Genomic DNA, 19,238 nt, shown 5'->3' on the forward strand with positions numbered 1-19,238 from the left:
ATTAAGTTTTGATCAACTTAGTTTAAAGGGGACATATCATGCTAAATCCACTTTTTTAGCCCTTAAATGCATTTTGTTGTATATTTAGAGTGCTTAGAAGTACAGAAAAAATCAAATAAGTCTCTTCAGGTGCTCCGTAGATATCTTTATATTCTGTTTTGCTCATATTTTTCAATCTGTTTCGATTTTTCTATTCTCTATTACGTTTTTTGAACTATTACATCACAGTATTTGCAGCGGAACTGCCAAATTAGTACATCAACTCCAGGTCCAACACGCCATTTTTATTTCTCGCTTTTATTTTGTAGTCCAAGCTCAGGGATGCAGAAGTTACGAGAGGAGAAATCAAAATGTTTGGTTGTTGGATGTCGTAACCCACACGCTTCATTACACCGTCTCCCAGCATCAGAACCTTTTTCGAAGTGTCTGGTTGAGTTTTATTTTTCACGGAAATGTACCCACATCTGTGGGTAAGGTCATTTTTGTGTGTGCGCGCTTCAAGGATGACTGCTTCAGCAACCTCCGCCAGTATAAAGAAGGATTTGCCAAAGACTTTGTCTGATTGAGGGTTCAATTCCTTCTATCTTTGGAGACGACGAACAGAGCACTTCAGTAGGCTGTAAATAACGCTAAAAAGTGTGATGATAAGACGTCCCTGTCATTGTTTTGTTAGCATTAGCAGTTGCTTAGCAGTTGCACGTCTTCAGACTTCATATGTTAGCGCTGTGTGCTCGTTTTAGATCCTTGATGATATGGCCTACGTGATTTAATTTAAGTCTAAAGTTTTCATTAGTCATTTCATTTTGCTGTTTTTGTCTTTGAAAAGACTGTATTAAAATGCATTTCGTGACGTTAGCTTGGCGCGAGCGTTAGCTCGGTGCTTGTGTTAGCTCACTTGTTAGGGTTCTGCAGGTTCATCATCTTCATTTTCATCTCGCTCCGCTGGGTCAGACTCTGGTTCAAACATGTAAGGCTGGATGGACAAGTCTTCTGTTGTTGACATTTTGTAAATAACCTCTGAATAAAAAGTTTATGCGCCGCTACATAGCCGTATCTCTTCTATCAAACTACAAAAATGGCTGAACAGGGTGGAGTTGAACCGATTGTCACCTGAAGAGGGGGCGGGGTATGGAGTGTCTCATTTGCATTTAAAGAGACCGCACCAAAACGAGTTGCTCTCAGAAGCGCATCAGAAAAGGGGTAGAAAAGGGGTGGAGCTATAATAATGAGGAATTCAGACCCAAGCATTGCAGTTCCGCTTTATATAGACCACAACTGTATGATTTATATGTAAAAAGGAAGGATTTAAAACCATGATATGTCCTAATTTAAATTATCCTATCTTCTGTAGCTCTGATGAGATGTTAGAATGTAACATTCTAATAACATTGCTCCAACTGACTTTTATTTTGTAAACCAGAAGTTCCCACTGAAACGTTTGTACTTGAGGTAGCCAGCTGATTGTGAATGTGTACCTACGAGTCTGGAATAAAAATAACTAAAAGACAACACGGACTGAGTTGTTCTTAGTTAACCAGGTACAACAGTTTGAACACTGACCAGGGGAAGATGATAAAAGCTGATCACGTTCTCACGAAGCACCGCTGCACTACACAAAATACGGGCGGAGCTTCACAGGCACAGCAAAGTTAAACGGCCACTGGAGTCTGTTTAGTTGGGAGTCATACGCTGGTTGAAACACAGCGTGGGGGCGACATCAACTCTGTAGGAGATCCAAATCACGCCGTGGGGGCCCCTACGCTCAACAGTGCTGGCTCGAACCCTGGGAGCTATTATTTTTTTAAACTTCAGAATACATCAGATAGTTAATAATAAAAGTGAATTCATATATATTGTCATTTGGTAAATCAAATAACGCAAAATTTAAGATTTCACAGATATTTTTAAGTCTGTAGTAATTCTAAAAATAAAAATTCCCTGATAGTTAAACCTGTCTTCACATTTTGAAGCCCAATGATAAAATCCTTTTCTCAGCAACTTTGAGTGCAGGGTTTTTTAATTAATAACTATTTCTATGTTTTGTTCCATTTTTGGAAATTGATTTGAATTTCCAGAAAAACATGAAAATAGTTTCAGTTCATTATTATTTTAAAGCTTCACAGAGTCGAGTTCCCTGATCCACTTCCAGCCTTATCTGTATATTCCCTTTGATTTCAGCCATGCGAGAAACCAAAGACGCCCTGGAGAACGCCAACGTGTCTCTGGAGGTTCTCCAAGAAGGAACAGGGAAACTCAACGTCAACCTGAGCCTTGTTCGAAACAGCATCAACCGCACGCTCAACGACCCCGGCTGTCACGACGAAGAGTCGGACGCCACCAGCGCCCAGCTGTGTCGCAACATCCGACAGTCTCTGTCACAGCTGCAGATCAGTGCCAATTACACACGGGTACAGATCAACACACGCTCTCCTCAAGCACATTCAGGGAACAAAGGAGAGAGAGAAAGAGAGATCTCCCAAAGGCCATTATTAACCGATTTCTAAAAATTCCTCCTCTTGTTGCTTCTGAGAGTTTTTTGTGTTTTGACTTCGTAGTTACCAAACATCAACGCTCAGCTGGAGAAAATGAGTAACCTGCTGAAGACAGACCTCAGTGCTATCGTTCAAAAGGTGAGAATGAATAACTGAAGGTGGTTGAACACAGACATGAACATTGTAGAACAGTCATGTGGCGACAGGACCATCTATAAGGGGGAATAAAGGGGACAGCATTGTGGGGTCCATCCATAAAGTCAGTAAAATGATGGTCCATTGTTCTATGAATCTGTGATAACCACATTTATTTATTTATTTATCTGAATAATATCCACTGTTATCCAGGAAGTTTATTATTGTTATTTGGGCCATAGTATATAGTCACATATTGTATGGTATATAATATATTGTATTTGCATAAAATAACAAATAATAGGCATGACAAATGGTGAATGTGGTTAAATTGACAAAAAAAATAAGCATGAAATATAGTGAAATGCGGGTAAAAGACAATAATGGGTGAACATATCTGAAATTAGGTGGAAAAGCGGTGGAAAGGGTTTATAAGTGCCAAAAATGTCTTGATAGTGGGAAAAATGTGCAGAAAAAAGTGATAATAATGGGACTAATGCAGCAAAAATGCATTAAAAGGAGCAAAAATATGGCAAGAAAAGGTAAATTAAAATAGGTTTAAATATGGCAAGTTTGGTGTTGTTGCAGAAAAAGGGTAAAAAGAAGCAAAAATTGGCTGAAATTGTTCAGAAAACATTCTGAGTTTCTAGAAGGCATCTGGCGACCCCCTCTCAGTCCCTCGCGAACCCAAGGTTGAAAACCACTGTGTTTGCGGAAAAGTGTAAAGATTTGAACGGGAGCTTTTGTATATCGGATCATTTGCTGAGGTGTTTGTTATCCATCATTAATGGTGCTGAGGAAGGAGAAGTGGTGAAATGGTGAACAGGTCTTAACAGGACGTTAGCTACTTCAACTCAAACTGTGGATCACTTTCGCTATTTGTATTATTCTGTTTGAATGTCTTGGATGAAAAAGTGATTTTTGAGGCCATGTTTCATTTCTGTATTCTTCTCAGGGCTACTCCGCTCTAAATGACACCCCACACATGGTGATCGAACAGACCAGAAGTGTTGTGGAAAGTGAGCCACTTTTTTTTTCTTTTTTTGCCTTTTACAGTCATTGTCTATCAATGTTCCCACGTGTACTGTATATCCAACATTTAAGATTCAGTGAACTTCCATATTCTTAATGGTGTCCATCCCATTACTTTATGTGACTAACTTAATTGGTAACTGTTAACTAACTAACTTACTAACTGTCTCTCAGATGTGCAGAACTTGGTGGACGGCATTGGCAGCAACATCAGCAGCTTCTCCAAAGCCCTCCCAGTGCAGAGCGTCCTGTCCAACTTCACCATTTTAATCAGCCACGTACACGCCAAAATCGAGGATTTCTACCCTGAAATCGACAAAATTGATTTTTACAGGTACACCATGTACATATGGGGCAACATTTCAGCCACAGAGTGCAAACGTAGTTATAAAAATCTTTATATTTTGATCACAGCTTGTCTTTGTGGGTACGACTCCGTTCCTCGAGAGCCCCCGTCCTGCATGTTTTAGATACAACACACCTTCCCTTTAAGATCAGCTGTGGTGGACCAGGGCAGCATCTAAAACAGGCAGAACAGCAGCTCTCCAGGACCGGACAACCATAACAAAATATACAATGACTGGATCAAAACACAACATAAAAATAGTATTGACAGTCGAGAACTAAACAGAAAATATAAATAAAAACCAAAATAATTAAGAGGTCACAAATGTCCAATTATCTAGGAAATGTTACCAGCAGGTTTAGATTCTTTTTTGTATGTTTTTCTAATGTGAAATGAAATCATGGCTTTATTTTTTTAATATCTTCATTTGTAAATTAAAAATTCTTGCCAAATTACACATGAGCAATTATTTATCTTTAAACCAAACCTTATCCGACATAACTCGAGATAGAAAACCAGAGGACATGACCCAAAATCCCGTCCTGCAATGAAATTCAAAACATATTTTTGTGTGTTTACTTGTAATAAATACATTGTCAATGATATCACAATGGATATGACAAAAATGAGCAGTTACTCAAGTCAATTTACTATTTGATGTTAGAAATCATTACACAGGGTGATGTCATGTTATTTAATTTACGATCTTAGTGGATGATGTGATGGTGTCGCCGTGGCAACCCCCAGTTGATGTCAAGACTGATGCTTAGGTTTTTTGTTTTTTTTTAGCAGTATTTTTATTGAACTTTTTTAAGTACTTTTTTATACAGACAAACAATAAGTATTCAAAGAAAGACAAATATATAAACAGCAAAATAAACTGAAAAAAAAAAATAGCATTACAGTTCAAATTAAAAAAAGCTCAAGCTCAGCTTTCACCCTCCGGTCACGGGAACATGGTAAACTCAGGATTACCATGACTACCTGCCAACATTGAGCTGTCGACTCTGCAAGATCCTATGCCATACCAGCCTGTCATTATCCGATCTCGTTAGATCTCTGAAACTAAGCAGGTCTGGGTCTGGTTAGTAGTTGGATAGAGACCACTGAGAATTCCAGGGGCCACAGTGGGGGACAGTCGCTGCAGTGGTATCTGTCATTGTGTCCTTGGGCAAGGCACTTCACCCACATTGCCTAGTATGAATGTAGTGTGTGAGTGAGTGTTGGTGGTGGAGGAACCAATGGCGCACTATGGCAGCCTCGCTTCCGTCAGTCTGCCCCAGGGCAGCTGTGGCTACAATAGTAGCTTACCACCACTAAGTGTGGAGTGAAAGAACAATGCCTTAATTCTCTAAAGCGCTTTGAGCGTCTATGATAAAGCGCTATATAAAATCCAATGCATTCGTATTATTATTATTATTATTATTATTATTATTATTATTATTATTATTAAGAGGTTCCACAGTGTGGATGGGAAAAAGAATGGGATATATATATATATATATATATATCCCATTCTTTCCCATATAAAAAACACAATACAGAATGCCATCTTTTTCACCCATACACTTTATCCACTTTTGTCCACGATAGAGCGATCACCCTCCTGGCCTGCAGGAGTTCCAAGTTAATTATGATCAATTGTTTCTGAATTGACTGTGTTTTAGATGTATACCCAGAAAACGTTAAAGTTTGGTTTTGAGAGAAAGTTTCAACTTCACAATTTCAGAAATTGTGTGAACGATTGCTTTTCAAAATCCTTGTACCTTTGGACACTCTTGATGTTTAAGTTAATTTCTAAATCTAGTTAAACTCATGCGCTGTAGGTACAAATGTGATCACTTTGGTTCTGTGCTTCCAGGTGGATCGCCTGCATCACCCTCTGCTGCATGGTGGTCCTGGTTCTGGCCTTTAACCTCCTGGGTTTGCTGTGTGGAACTCTGGGATACGATAAGCACGCCTCACCGACCACACGAGGATGCATCTCTAATACGGGGGGAACGATGCTGATGGCGTGAGTCCAGGGATCAATCCCACTACAATCCCTCCTCCTGTGCAAAAGATACATTTCACCCTGCTCCAGTTCTTTGTGATTTTATTCAATAATTGTCTTCTTTCCACAGAGGCGTTGGATTTAGCTTCATTTTCTCCCTGGTGCTGATGGGAGCGGTGACCATCATCTTTCTGATCGGAGGGAACATGGAAAAACTTGTCTGTGAGCCTTATCACTCCAAGGAACTCTTCAAGGCACGTCTTATTGTGTTTTACTACTTACGGTACACACAGAAACTGTGAAAGTATTCGTTATAAAATGTTTGGAACAGAACTCTATTAAGTTGAACCTAATAAACAATGTTTTTCCTGAGATTTTTAATATGTACGGTGTACGTTTTAGGACATCCCCACATCTCAAAGTGAGGTATCAGGAAAACCTCTGTCAATTATCATACCAAACGGACTCATGACTCAGCAAAAACTTTGTTAAATCTAACGGCCTCTCATGTTAAACCAAGCGCCGTCAAGTTACACGGCCTCAGGCTTCAAAATAAAAGTCCTCGGACTCAAAGACCTCAGGCCTTAAAACACGACCTGTCGTTTTATTTAGCTGGAACCGAAAGTACACAAGACAATTTTGAAGGAACTGACAGTACACATGACAAAGTTAGCTGAAAAGCCGTTTATTCCTTTTATTTTTAAAAGTTAAGATATATCCACGTATTGTTTAATGACTGAATACATAGTTAAATGAACCGTTGATATATCTTAACCTTTAAAAATGAATAAAATTACAGCTTTCAACTTACTCTCAGCACATATTGATGACGTGTATTTCCGTATGTGTATTTCGAAAGATATACAGTATCGATGTTTCTTTTAACTTTGTATTTATTAATAAAACAATGCATGGATAATCTTAACTTTTAAAAATAAAATGAAAGAGCAGCTTTTCAACTTTCTTCATCATGTGTACTTTTGGTTCCTTCAAAGTAAAACACCATGTTGTATTTTAAGGCCTGAGGCTGTTGAGTGAGGACATTTATTTTGAAGCCTTAGGCCGTGTAATTTGATTGCGTTTGGTTTGACAAGTGAGGCCGTTACATCTGACAGATGTTTTGCTGAGTCATGACAACTCACTCTGAGACCCAATGATGTCCTAAAATGTGAACCTTAAATATGTGCAAAATCATGCCGGGTCATATTGATGCAGAGTTTCCTTCTCCAGTCTTCCATGCTTTTACTTTTTCCCTGATTGAGCTAAAGCGACGCCCTGTTTATTCTCCCTTGTTCTATTCAAAATCTTCAATATTACCAGAGAAGGTGTCGCTGTAAAAGCCTAAAATGTCCCCACTGTTGTGATTTGTTCTGTTGGATTGGTTCTACAGTCCTTCGCTCTACTTTTTCAGGTTGTGGACACACCGTATATGATCAACCCAGAGTGGAAGAACTTCATCCCAGGCTACATGTACAATGACTCTGACCTGGAGCTGACAGCTGAGAGCTTGTACAGGTGAAGTCATCTTTATTTAGAGACACTAGTGCAGGGTTTATCAACCTTGGGGTCATGACTAGGGATGTGCATTGTCATGAATCTGACGATACTAAACAATACGCTCTACATCGCGTTATCAATAATTACAAATTTCACCCTTACATGTACAAAATGGCATAAAATACAATTTATTTAATTTTTTTGCGAGAAGAGATAAATCGTAACTAAGTGTAATTCAAGTACCAATATAAAAAACAAGTGGTATGTTAATCAAACTTTTATGAAATCAAAGTTCAATAAACTTTCAAGCTAAAATGCATTGAGGAGTGATGTAGTTTAACAAGGCATTTTGTGGTTCACTGTCACCTAATGACTGGGCTTTTACGTGCTATGCATATTTTAGCACAATTAAATGTTTTTTTTTTTACGTTAAAAAACATCCATCCATCCATTTTCTTTCGCTTCTCCGTTTCCGGCATGAATAAAAAAAATTGGTTTAAACATTTTTTAGATCGATACATTAATCACGCAGTGATATATTGCTAAATTAATTTTTTTTTTCTTACACCCTTAGTTGTGACCCCATGTGGGGTCGCCTGGCATGTCTAGTAATTGTGATTGTAAGTGATAAAAATACTGATTAAAGATACATATTTTTTAGATTTTTAAGTTGTAAATTTGAACAACACACATTCTTAAACAACTCTATTCTATGCTTTCACTTTGTCAAATATAAATCTAGTTCAAATAAAAGAAAAAAATATCTGAGCTGGTGCAACTTGTCACTAATCCTGGCCACTCTGTGTTTGTAACACAATATAACAAACATGATCAAAAACGAATTCTCTCAAATACTGTTGTTTTTTAAATGTAAGTGGAAGTGTTATGTTATTACGTAGTTGCATTTTTTACTGTATATTTCCTGTAATTTGTGCAATTAGTATTATTTTGGGGTGACAATTGAACATTCTGTGCAGCTGAAAATGAGCATTTTGGCTAAATCTGGTATATTTTCAGTATTAATATTAATGTACACTGTCCCTGTTTAATAAATATATAAATTTAATTAAATTCTAGAAGAAGAAAAGAAAGTTTCTTTGGTATCGCCAGAAATTTGTGATGACAAAATGGGGTCACGGTCCAAAAAAGGTTTGGAACCACCAAGTTTTAAGCCTGCTGTTTGAATGTCATCCTTATTATTGTTGATTATTAACCTGACATCACTTCTTTAGCATTTTTTTGAGCTTTTATGCAGCTACTTTTATTTCTTTTTTTTTTACCTCTTATGAGAAACTGCATATCATTATGTCGGACAAGACAAATTCATATGTGAGCTGCCTTACTGCTTTGATGCTAAATATTAGCCCCGTATGACAAATTTTTAGCTGAAATATTTGTGTGTATTTTCAGATGAAAGTTTGATCAAATCACCTGCACCTCCCTGTGTTTCCACATGGGGGCAGCAGATACATGCTAAAGTTTCTCCTTTTATCTTCTGCTTTACTGCCATCATTGTTTATTTATTTATTTGTTTGTTTATCTCTGACAGTTCGTGTAAACAGAACAAAGGCATCTACTCTGCCATGCGGATGGACAAAATCTTCAACATCTCCTCCTTCATGAACACCACAATGGTCAGTAAATTAAACACAGACAGACTCCGTCAGTCACTCTGCAGGAAACTAGATGGGCCTATACTACGAAGCTAGATAATTGTATCCTGGATTTATCTCCGTTAGCGGGCTACACCTAACCAAACATTCTCCGTCAGACAGAAGCTGTCCTACGAATCTCGACATCAACTCGCTAAGTTAAGCGAGGTGATTTCAGCCTGGCTACGTGCGTGCTCTTGTGACAGAGGTGGAGATTACAGCGTCAGACCAATCATCATCGCAGATAAACTGGAAAGCAATTTACGTCACAACTGAGGAATAATTCTTTAAAAATATGAAGAATTAAAATCCATAATTCAGACCAAAAACAACACTGTTGCTGCAGTAAAAGCAGGAAGTAATTCATGCAGGAGTGTTGATGCTTAAATGAGTGAGATTATAAACAGATCCACACAGTGAGACGTGTTCACTCATCACCTTTTATTGGGCAAGGCCTTTAAGAGAACTGATTGGTCAGGAGGCGGGGCTTTACTACTCGCTCAGATCTTATCCAGAACAAAACCTGGTTCAGACCAGGTTATTCGTTCAGCCTAAGTTAACATGGTAAGATGTTTGCCAGCTTCGTAGTCCACCACACACTTTTTAGCTATCAAAAAGACAAGAAAAACACAAAAAATGACTCCGCAAACCCACAGTACTAACAAACAAGCAAAACGACAACAGAAATACACAAAAATTACTAAAAACAAAAAAACAAAATGACAGCACAAATACACAATATGACTCCAAAAAACATATCATTTACAGGAAAAAATACACAAAAGGACACGAAATGCACAAAATGCCTCACAACGAGCAAAGTCTTTGTTCTTTCCGGATTAATGCTCAGATCGTTCATTATTCAAAATGCTGACATGAATGTTGATCATGTGACCCTCTGATCAAACAAACACATTTTTATGGCCCCGCGCTTATAAAAGTTGCGTAACTGCTTTAGGATTTATCTCAGCAGTATTCTGGTCCTGCTCCTGCCTATATCCTGAATACACACCTTTTACCAAAATATGACATATTTTGGTAAAGAAAACGAGCACAAAGTCTTTTTAACAGACTTTAATTTCTGTTATGATCACTTCACAAGTTCATTTTTTTTTTTGTTTAAAGCTTTTTTTCAATCCTTATAGATGGATTCTGTGCACAAAATCTTCCCCAAACACAGCTGCAGCTACACATGATATTTTTGTGATTGCTCCTGTTCATTTTTCTTCTGTTGCCAGTTTACAAAGGACGTGGTGAGTCAGCTGGAGAGTGTTCGGATCGACCTGAGAAGCATCATTCTGTTGGACGCGGAGGGCAAACGGGTCCTCCAGGACTTCTCTGAAGCTGGACTCTCAGAAATCAACTACGCCGATTACCTGGAAGAGGTGATGCTCACAAATAACGTTTCATAGTAGGAAGGCGCATAAACAGGAGGTGGGAAATAAGCCTGTAATTTTACCAGCTTTGATTTGAGCTATGAACATAGACTGTTCACATCACTAATGATTAGTCACATATATGCATTGGTTATTGGGTGACAGTCTCTGAAATCTGAAAAAATACTTATTTTTTTACTATTTTCATTGGCCCATAACTGCATGTGGGAATGTATGAAAACAATGTGATCTCTGTTTTAATTTATAGTATAACGATTACTCTTTGTTGGTTTGTTGGGATATAAAACAATTTTTCTTTCTGCAACTTCTTCATTTTTATTTTGGACCCAACTTTATGGAATCAGAACAGTATCATAATGAATGAACTCTTGCAGGGTTTTTCACGAAGCACATGGTTTGTTTCGCAGTTGTATTTCAGATTCACAAATGCACACAATCTGTTTTGCAAATATATATTTTATGCAAACTTGTAATATAAATTCTGAAATGCACACGCTCTACTTCACAAATATTGTTTTGAGGCACACTTGTAATATAAATCCACGGATATTGCGAATTGCTGAGTGTGCATTTACAAACTGCTTCTGTGCTGTGAAACCTCTGTGTATTTGTGAGAGAAATGTGTGTGGTGAATTTTGAGACTGCCCTGACGTCACAAGTCAACGAACGTCACCATTGGCTGATAAAACTGATTGACAGATTCATCAGCCAATCAGGTGCGTTTACTTTCAGCCAATCATTTGGCTTCTTACATTTTCTCCACACTCTTGTTTGAACACTGTGCATGCACACATCAGTAGCTCTGCAATTGGTTTAAAAGTGTGGAGAAAATGTAAGAAGCCATACGATTGGCTGAAAGTAAATGCACCTGATTGGCTGATGAATCTGTCAATCAGTTTTATCAGCCAATGGTGACGTTCGTTGACTTGTGACGTCAGGGCAGTCTCAAAATTCACCAAACACAGATTTGGGGTTATTTCATTAATCGCAAATATTGGAAATCCTTTACATGAGGTCATAGTAGCGTGCCTCTGTGTTTTATAATCATTTACTGTTTTATTAGCTGTGGAATATACATTTGTGTAAGTTTGAATGCTGTGCTCTGTTAATCTTCTATTGGTTTAACAAACTTTTTTCTTTACCAACATTAAAAAAACCCATCATAAATCTATTAAGCAGCAGTGCATTTATGCCCCAACTGTGAATCCCATGCAGAACATTTTCTGGTTTGTGTTTTTTTTTCTTCTCTGCGGCTCATGTTTATGCTGCTTTTCCTCATTGTTCATTGTGTTTAGGTGAATAAAGGAGTCACTGTGGTCGACCTGCTCTCATATTCTCGAGATCTGGAGGCCCAGACGGACCTCATGGTAAGAAAACATCAGTGCTTGTATGAAAACAAAGTTTCCCTGTGTCTCTGGTCGCTCGTGCATTATTGAATTAACCTACACAGAAGCATTTGATTGTGACTTTGTGTGTTATTAGTCCTCAAGTGTTGTTTTTTACAGAGAGGCAGCTAATTCATACACTTCCAAAGGTCCATTAGAGCTGGAAAAAGGACGTTGGTAGTAGTTTAAATGTTTAGTGAAGGGTTTTTAAAGCAAAGTTTGACTTAATGTTACCATTTTGTTTTGTCGTGTTCATGCAGCATTTACATCTTCATTATTAAAGCATTTCTCTACACAATTAAGTCCTCCTATGGGAATGAAAAATGAACTTTAAGAGCATTTTAGTGATAAAAAATGTACCATGCATGAACATAAGTTTCTTCAAGATCTTTTTTTTACTGAGAATCATCTGAATTATTTTGTGTTCTGTGTGTTTTAGCCAAGAAGTCCTCTGAGGAATGCTCTGAAAGGTCACATCGGAACTCTGCGGCAGATCCACAGACAACAGATCAATCCTATGGAGCAGGCAATGGTAATTCTTCATATAACGCTGCTCTACCTTTTATTGCTGCTCAGCTCTGTTAATAATCACACCATTTTTCCCTCTTTAAATAACTTCACTGGCCTTTAAACTTCCCAAAACCAAACCAAACATGCTAAATCAAGGCAACTCCTGTAATTAAATGTCACATTTTAAATGCTTGAGAGCAGAGGGATCTAATTAATTTTAGTTCAGGGGCAACATACAGAGCAGTTTATTCTTAAGAAGACCACAGATTTTATGCGGGAAAATGACAAATTTCAACATTACTTACACTTCTATGTTTACGTAAAACACAAAATATGTAAAAAAACCGACAATATCCAAGCAATACGTGACAGACATGAATCCCAACAGGAGCTTCACATTAAATTTCCTAGATTTTGTGACCAATTTCTATTTAATTAAGGGAAATATTATGCAATAGTTTGAAGAAAATTGTTAAAACAGTTTAACATAAAGATTAATGCAATATAAGCACTAGGAGAATTGTGAGGAGCACCTGCAAATATTGTTCAGTTTCATTTAATCATGATTCATGTTTTCTGTCATTTTTTTACTTTGCCCCGGGCCTTGAGTTTGACACATGGGCTTTAGATAATTAACAAAGTCAGGATGGTTACACTGAAATCACACGAGATTACGTCGCAACCCATTTACCTGAAAAAATTCCATGTAAATGTGTGATTTGGTCCCAAAACATTATCCGTGAAACCTTTGATAGCTGTCGCTTTTCACGAAACGCCGCACAGTCCTGTGATCGTAGATGCTTTTGTTGTGATGTATCACACATGATTACGGATTGGAAAGTTTTTTTTTCAATGTCAGAATGATTTTTCATTTTCAGAACGTGAATTCAGTTTTTTTACATCTCCAAAAAATTGGAGGCCCTTCATTATTTTGAAATAAGGCCAAACGCTGTTTTTCATGATCATGAAAATCTGTTAAATATCTCTTTAGAAAATTACTCGTTTTACATTTTGTGTCTTAAAACATGTATGGTAAAGCGTTTTTAACAAAGCTACCCGACATTATGGAAATTATAGCTTTACGTTATTCAGACAGCTAAATAACAGGCAGACCGCTGAGTAGACTGATTTATCACATCCTTTAGTTTCAAAGTGCTGCATCAGCCTTTTGTTAAAAAAACAAACACACAACCACATTTACATTTATCATTCAAACTCTCCGAAACAGCATTTCTGTCCCTGAGGCTCAGCACCGGTGATTTAAAGCTTCAGGATAAACAGTGATGTGCTTCTTAAGCAGCTTTTTTTCCAACACCTCTTGTTTTCTTCTTCTTTCACGTTCACTTCAAGAAATATGTTAGAGCGCGGGTAAGCAGATCCCTGTCTGTTACTGTTGGCTCTATGGAACACAGACTGCAGCTGTGCATTGGTTGTGACATACCGTACATACTGTAGTGTGTGAGAATCACGATGTAGACGTTCCCATGGAGATCATAGTGTACTTGAAGGATTTTGTACCAAAATGTGATGGAATATCCACCTCGAGGAAAGAAATGTTGTATTTTCGTCGATCCCTCAGTGAAGTGAAGGCAAGTCATTTAGAAATGTCTCTGTTCACCAAAACACCATAACATTATGACCACAGAGGTTTTAACTCTGAAAAGCTTGATAAAAGAGAAGTCATTAGTTACTACATGCAGCGGGCTTCCACTAGATCAGTGGTTCTCAAACTGGGGTCTGAGAAAACCTAGGGTTCCTCAAGCCGTAGCTTGGGGATGCATTAAATTTGATTTTATTTTATTTTTTAAAGCAGAACTAAGTAACTTGCGCTTAGCGCTCCCCGAAAGGTCCTTTTTGGTTATGTCACTGTCGTAAACACTCTTCACCCCCGCCGCCTGCCCCACCCCACAGCTACATGTTCACCTTTGCTCTCCCAAAACGGTATCAACCGATCACTGAAAAATCCTAATACAACAGTGACACTAAGGGGGCTTTTACACATATAGTCCCATGTAAACAGTATGAGGAAGAGAGACGAGTAAAATAAATGAATGACGTGGGAGTAATACGGAAGGGAGTGTGGAAAGGTGTGTGATGTGTTTATTGTGTGCTGACAAAGCGGCTCTGAAAATGGATGCATGGATGGATGGATATTTGTGTGTGTGCTGCCTGATGGAGCGCTGGGTTGTGAGTGTGTGCGTGCTTGTTGCCGTGACCACAGTGTGTGTTGCTGCTGAGTTGTCACTACATGGAGTGGCTCCGTTCCACGAACAAAGTTCTTCTCTGCCTTTTTTTTTTGCTGGCTCTGCCATGATATAAGTTTGAGAAAAGTGTATTTGTAGACAACCATGTGCAGCCACAGGGCTGGTCATAATATAGCATTAGTTTGTAGTGGGCTGTCATAAAGCAGTACGTCTTGCCACCAGGTCAGAGGCAGGAAAGTTGCAAGTGCTGTTTTCTGGCCAGAGAAAGCAGGGGGAGATGAAAGACCCCCCTATCACCCCATAAACACTTGCAATTCCCTCACAGGGAGAAGGATTTATTAAGGTTACTTAGTTCTGCTTTAACTATTTTTCATTTGCTATTTTTACAGAAGTGTGCGATTACATATGGGAACAAATGCACCAATGAAACAAACAGACTTTTCATGTATGGATACTGTTCCAAAAAGTACTGCAAAAAAACAAGACACATATAGTAACTAAACCCCCTGGTTTTTGCTGACCTGCCACTAGGAGGGAAATTCCAAAAATGCCTTGATTATGGGCGGGTCTCCTGGAGTAGTTAAGACACTCCCACTCTATACTATAAAATCGCAGAAGAACAATCTATGCTATGCTATCCAGCTACTGAATACTCACTATAGCTCTCTGTTCACAATTCTCTCAATCCAACCTACTCACTACAGATTGCAGAGTCCACAGGTACTAGTTTTTATAGAAGGGGCGGAGCTAACAGTGATGCAATAATCACAAGGGTCCAATAACGTCACAGAATCTCGTTCTCAGCCAATAGCAAAAATCAATTGTAATAGCCACATTTCAACCCCTAGAGGGCAGTTTAACATTTTACAACAAAATACGCCAAATTGAAATACTTTGACAAAAATGTTAAGCGTTGGATCAGGATCAATACCAAATATATTTGTTTTCAGTAGAAAACAAGTGGTTTTGGGGTTTAGTTACACTTTAAATAAATGCTCATATTTTGTTCATTGGTGATTTATTAAACAACATATTTTATGTTACATCCAAGACTGAAACATCTAAAGAATGGATAATTTCTTTAGTATTTTTGGCCACAAATGGCAGTAAATTGTGTTTAATGAGGGAATCTTCCCTGTAAAATAATGCTTTCTCACTTATTTTTCCAAATTGTTTTCAAACGTTTCTTTTTAAATAATCTGCTTTATATCTTTTTGTAATTGGTTTTTTATGATTATTATTATTTATTTGTTTTATAACCCACCACTTGCACTGGGTTTAATCATGTGTATGGGTGGATAAGACTGTATTTAATTCTGGTTTTTACAGTACAGTTTTTAATGTATTGCACTGTTTTTATTATTCTATTTTTAAGTGTCCTTGGGTGGCCTGAAAGGCGCTTTTAAATAAAGGGAATTATTATTATTGTTGTTATTTTAAAGCCCTTTGTGTAGCATGCCTTTAAAGAAAAAGTGCATTACAAATAAATCATTTGAGGCACACAAACTTGACTTGCCTTTGAATTCTGCAGACAGCAACCCAATTCTTTTATTTTTTTTCTGCGACCCAATTCTAACAAATGTGTGATCAACTGGACAACAATGGACGCAAAATGTTTCAGTTTACGGACCTGCAGTTTTTTCAGATGTATTAAAGTTGTTGCCATGGTGGCTCACAAGTGACGCAATGCTGGACAGGTGGTCCTAATGTTTTGGCTGATTGGTAAAAGTGACTTCAAATGGCCCCCAACTCACCAACAAGCCTGTCCAAACACGCTGTGCACATTTTCACTCTAAATGTGACATTAATTGTGTTTTTAAACTGCAACATGTTTGCAGTTTAATTGCCTCTAGTTTTGGACAAACAAATGATTAATTATGTGTATGATTAAAAATACACGTTAAAAATGTCATTATGTCCAAAGTAACTCAGGCGTTGGTAAGTCGGGAACTATGTCTGTGTGAACAAGGTGAATCATTTCTTTCTTCGTGGATATTTACCCGCGGTACAAAATGCTTCAGCATGCGGGAAACGATTCATTAAAGTCACAGTGGCTTCAGCGTCTCATGTTATTTTAACAACTTAAGTTCAACAATAATTTGTGTAACATTTTTTCCCTCTGAAGAGTGCACTCAACCAGAGTATGAGGTATCTGGAGAGAACAGCCTCCGACCTTCCAGTGAGTATACAATTCTATAGATCTTCTTTGTTTTTTGACTGATGCGGCTTATACTCCGGTGTGACTTATACATGTTTTTGTTGTTGTTTTTCTCCCATCTTTATGATGCATTTTTTGAAATCCAATAAAAGAACTCTATTTTAACAACGAATTATCAAAATCTTAAGCATTTTCTCTCTCTAGAACAAAGTCTTGGCCGTTATTGATGCAGTCGAAGCAGCTCAGTACCTCATCTCTAAGAATGCTTCACACATCTTCAACCAAGTATGTACATGGTCATTTCCTGAATTCCTCAGAATTTTTTTTACCGTAACATGAGCTGAGTAAGGCCTTGAACCTCCTCAGGAAACGGGAAAATACACCGGGATCATCGTGGGATACTTCCATCAGTACATCGAGTGGGTCAAAACATCTGTAAGTGTTGTTTATTCCATTTTACCTTCAGGTTTGAAGGGCCCAGCTGCATGTGCACGATATTACATAGGCACGTTTGAGTAAAAACACAGGAGGCACATGTAACAGTTACAGTCTCTTAAGGAATCTGCTTTGTGGTGCTTTGGTTTGTGTAAACATTAGCATCAGGAAATCAAATCTGGACGAAGAAGAAAATAATCTGTTTAGTACTACCCACTCTTCTTTAACACATCCATGTTCTTAGTAGGGATGTTCGTGACTTTTGACTTGATGCAAAGGTCCCCTTTGGTATGGAAGTACCTTAGGGTCATACAAATAAATGTATTCTAACACACAAGTGAGATCACACTTGGTTTTGGAAATGGACACATTTATTTTGTTTGTTTTCAAAAATGTCACCAAATTTGTCGGAAATGATCTAGAGCCTTTATCTTTGCTTCTGTTTTCGCTATGTATGTAAAATGTATTTTTTTGAATCACAGTCCCCAGTTTGGGAATAGCTGCTCTACATTAAAACACGTTATTATATATTAATTATTATAAAGTTGTGAATGGACAGTGTTTTGGCATGCATTTTTTTAATCAAAAACTGCATATTTTACCTCCAATTGTCATGACAAAGGGAATACTGATGATTTTTTAAACTTTTATTTTATGGGGTTCCTTGACCCAGAAATGTACATTTTGACACCAATTGTGTCATTATAGCTATAACAGAAGCAGAGATATGGGCCTCTCATGTATGGTCGATGGTCATTTTTAAGCAACGTGTGATCTCACTTGTGTCTGAGGGTAAATTTATTTATAGTGTCCTAAAGTACTTTTTTTGGGCTTAACCTCCCTACTATCTTGTGGTCTTTCGGACAAAGACGCTGTGCTGTTAGCGTAACTGTGTGCTCATGTTTGTTTTCTCTGCAGTTGGCCCTGGAAGTGGCGCCATGCAAGCCCTTCACCAACATGCTCGACACAGCGGAAATCATGACCTGCAGTTTCCTGGTCGACTCTATGGTAATGATAGCAGAAAGCATAAGTAAGCGAGCGCTAAATAGGCGCGCTCATGTGGTTGAGCTGCAGCTCGAAATAGTCAAACCACACTTTAAGACGAGGCTGTTTTTCTGGCAGAAATTAGAAAGTACAAGGCGTCCATAACTGGCCACACCCCTTTGTTTGTAAATAGAAAAGCCTGTTGTTGTTCACTGTTATTGTTTAGCTCCAACAAAGGATTTAAAACTGATCAGATAAAGACGTAGTGAAGGCATCATAAATCAATAAATGGAAGATTTTCATTTGCTTGAACAAAAGTTGAAATTGTTGCCTGAAAGTGTGTGTTTTTTTAGATCTCCAATGTTAACACAGTTTTTTCACATTGTCAGAAAAGCTTCACGCATTGCATTGTGGGATGTGGAGTCTTGGAGATGGAAGTTTTTACTTTATTCTTACTGTGATTTCTGGTGTCTGCCTCCAAAAAACTCTGGCAAAGTCACTTCCCAACACATATTGTGTGTTTTAATGGACTAATTATTGTAAGAATGAAGTAAAAACAATGTACAAACATGATATGGTTTCATTTATTCAGAGAACTGTTCCTCAGGAAATCCACTTTGATCTCCTGATGTGTTTCGATCATCAACTGCCAGTCTTCGTCAGAGGCATCTGCTGATCGCTTTGATGTTTATTGACTTCCATGTAATAATCCCAGCAAGATTATTTTTGTTTCTTTTGAATAAGGTGTTAAGGTTTCATTTATTCAGCGAACTGTTTCTCTGGAAATCCACTCAAAGGAAACATCAAAGCGATCAGCAGATGCCGCTGACAAAGACTGGCAGTTGACAGTCGAAACATGTCAGGAGATCAAAGTGGATTTCATTAATTTGCTGAGGAACAGTTGTCTGAATAAATGAAACCTTAACATATTATTCAAAAAGAATCTTGCTGGAATTAACAATGCATAAACACACTTGCGCTGCTTCAGCGTTTGTGTTTATCACAGCAGTAAATCATC

At 37.9% G+C, this 19,238-nt stretch overlaps 2 protein-coding genes across 11 annotated transcripts in view; one reads left to right on the forward strand and one right to left on the reverse strand.

The window, feature by feature from the left end:
* The window catches only part of anxa5a (annexin A5a), a 1,189,405-nt gene that overhangs the window by 1,123,371 nt on the left and 46,796 nt on the right, over window positions 1–19,238 (reverse strand). The gene's annotated exons all lie outside the window — the stretch shown is intronic.
* The window catches only part of prom1a (prominin 1a), a 101,089-nt gene that overhangs the window by 70,901 nt on the left and 10,950 nt on the right, over window positions 1–19,238 (forward strand). For 7 of the 10 annotated variants that reach the window (XM_028458945.1, XM_028458946.1, XM_028458949.1 and 4 more), the window contains exons 7-22: window positions 2,179–2,408; window positions 2,556–2,630; window positions 3,583–3,646; window positions 3,834–3,993; window positions 5,867–6,019; window positions 6,129–6,252; window positions 7,410–7,513; window positions 9,045–9,129; window positions 10,386–10,532; window positions 11,840–11,911; window positions 12,369–12,461; window positions 13,790–13,807; window positions 16,769–16,822; window positions 17,006–17,086; window positions 17,168–17,236; window positions 18,155–18,244. In XM_028458945.1, the coding sequence (XP_028314746.1) occupies window positions 2,179–2,408; window positions 2,556–2,630; window positions 3,583–3,646; window positions 3,834–3,993; window positions 5,867–6,019; window positions 6,129–6,252; window positions 7,410–7,513; window positions 9,045–9,129; window positions 10,386–10,532; window positions 11,840–11,911; window positions 12,369–12,461; window positions 13,790–13,807; window positions 16,769–16,822; window positions 17,006–17,086; window positions 17,168–17,236; window positions 18,155–18,244 (1,619 nt within the window). The remainder of the gene's footprint in view (window positions 1–2,178; window positions 2,409–2,555; window positions 2,631–3,582; window positions 3,647–3,833; window positions 3,994–5,866; window positions 6,020–6,128; window positions 6,253–7,409; window positions 7,514–9,044; window positions 9,130–10,385; window positions 10,533–11,839; window positions 11,912–12,368; window positions 12,462–13,789; window positions 13,808–16,768; window positions 16,823–17,005; window positions 17,087–17,167; window positions 17,237–18,154; window positions 18,245–19,238) is intronic. The other 3 variants (XM_028458947.1, XM_028458950.1, XM_028458955.1) reach the window with 1 other exon arrangement.

The sequence above is a fragment of the Gouania willdenowi genome, chromosome 10 (genome assembly GCF_900634775.1).
Source record: "Gouania willdenowi chromosome 10, fGouWil2.1, whole genome shotgun sequence".
In the NCBI taxonomy this organism is placed as follows: domain Eukaryota; kingdom Metazoa; phylum Chordata; class Actinopteri; order Blenniiformes; family Gobiesocidae; genus Gouania; species Gouania willdenowi.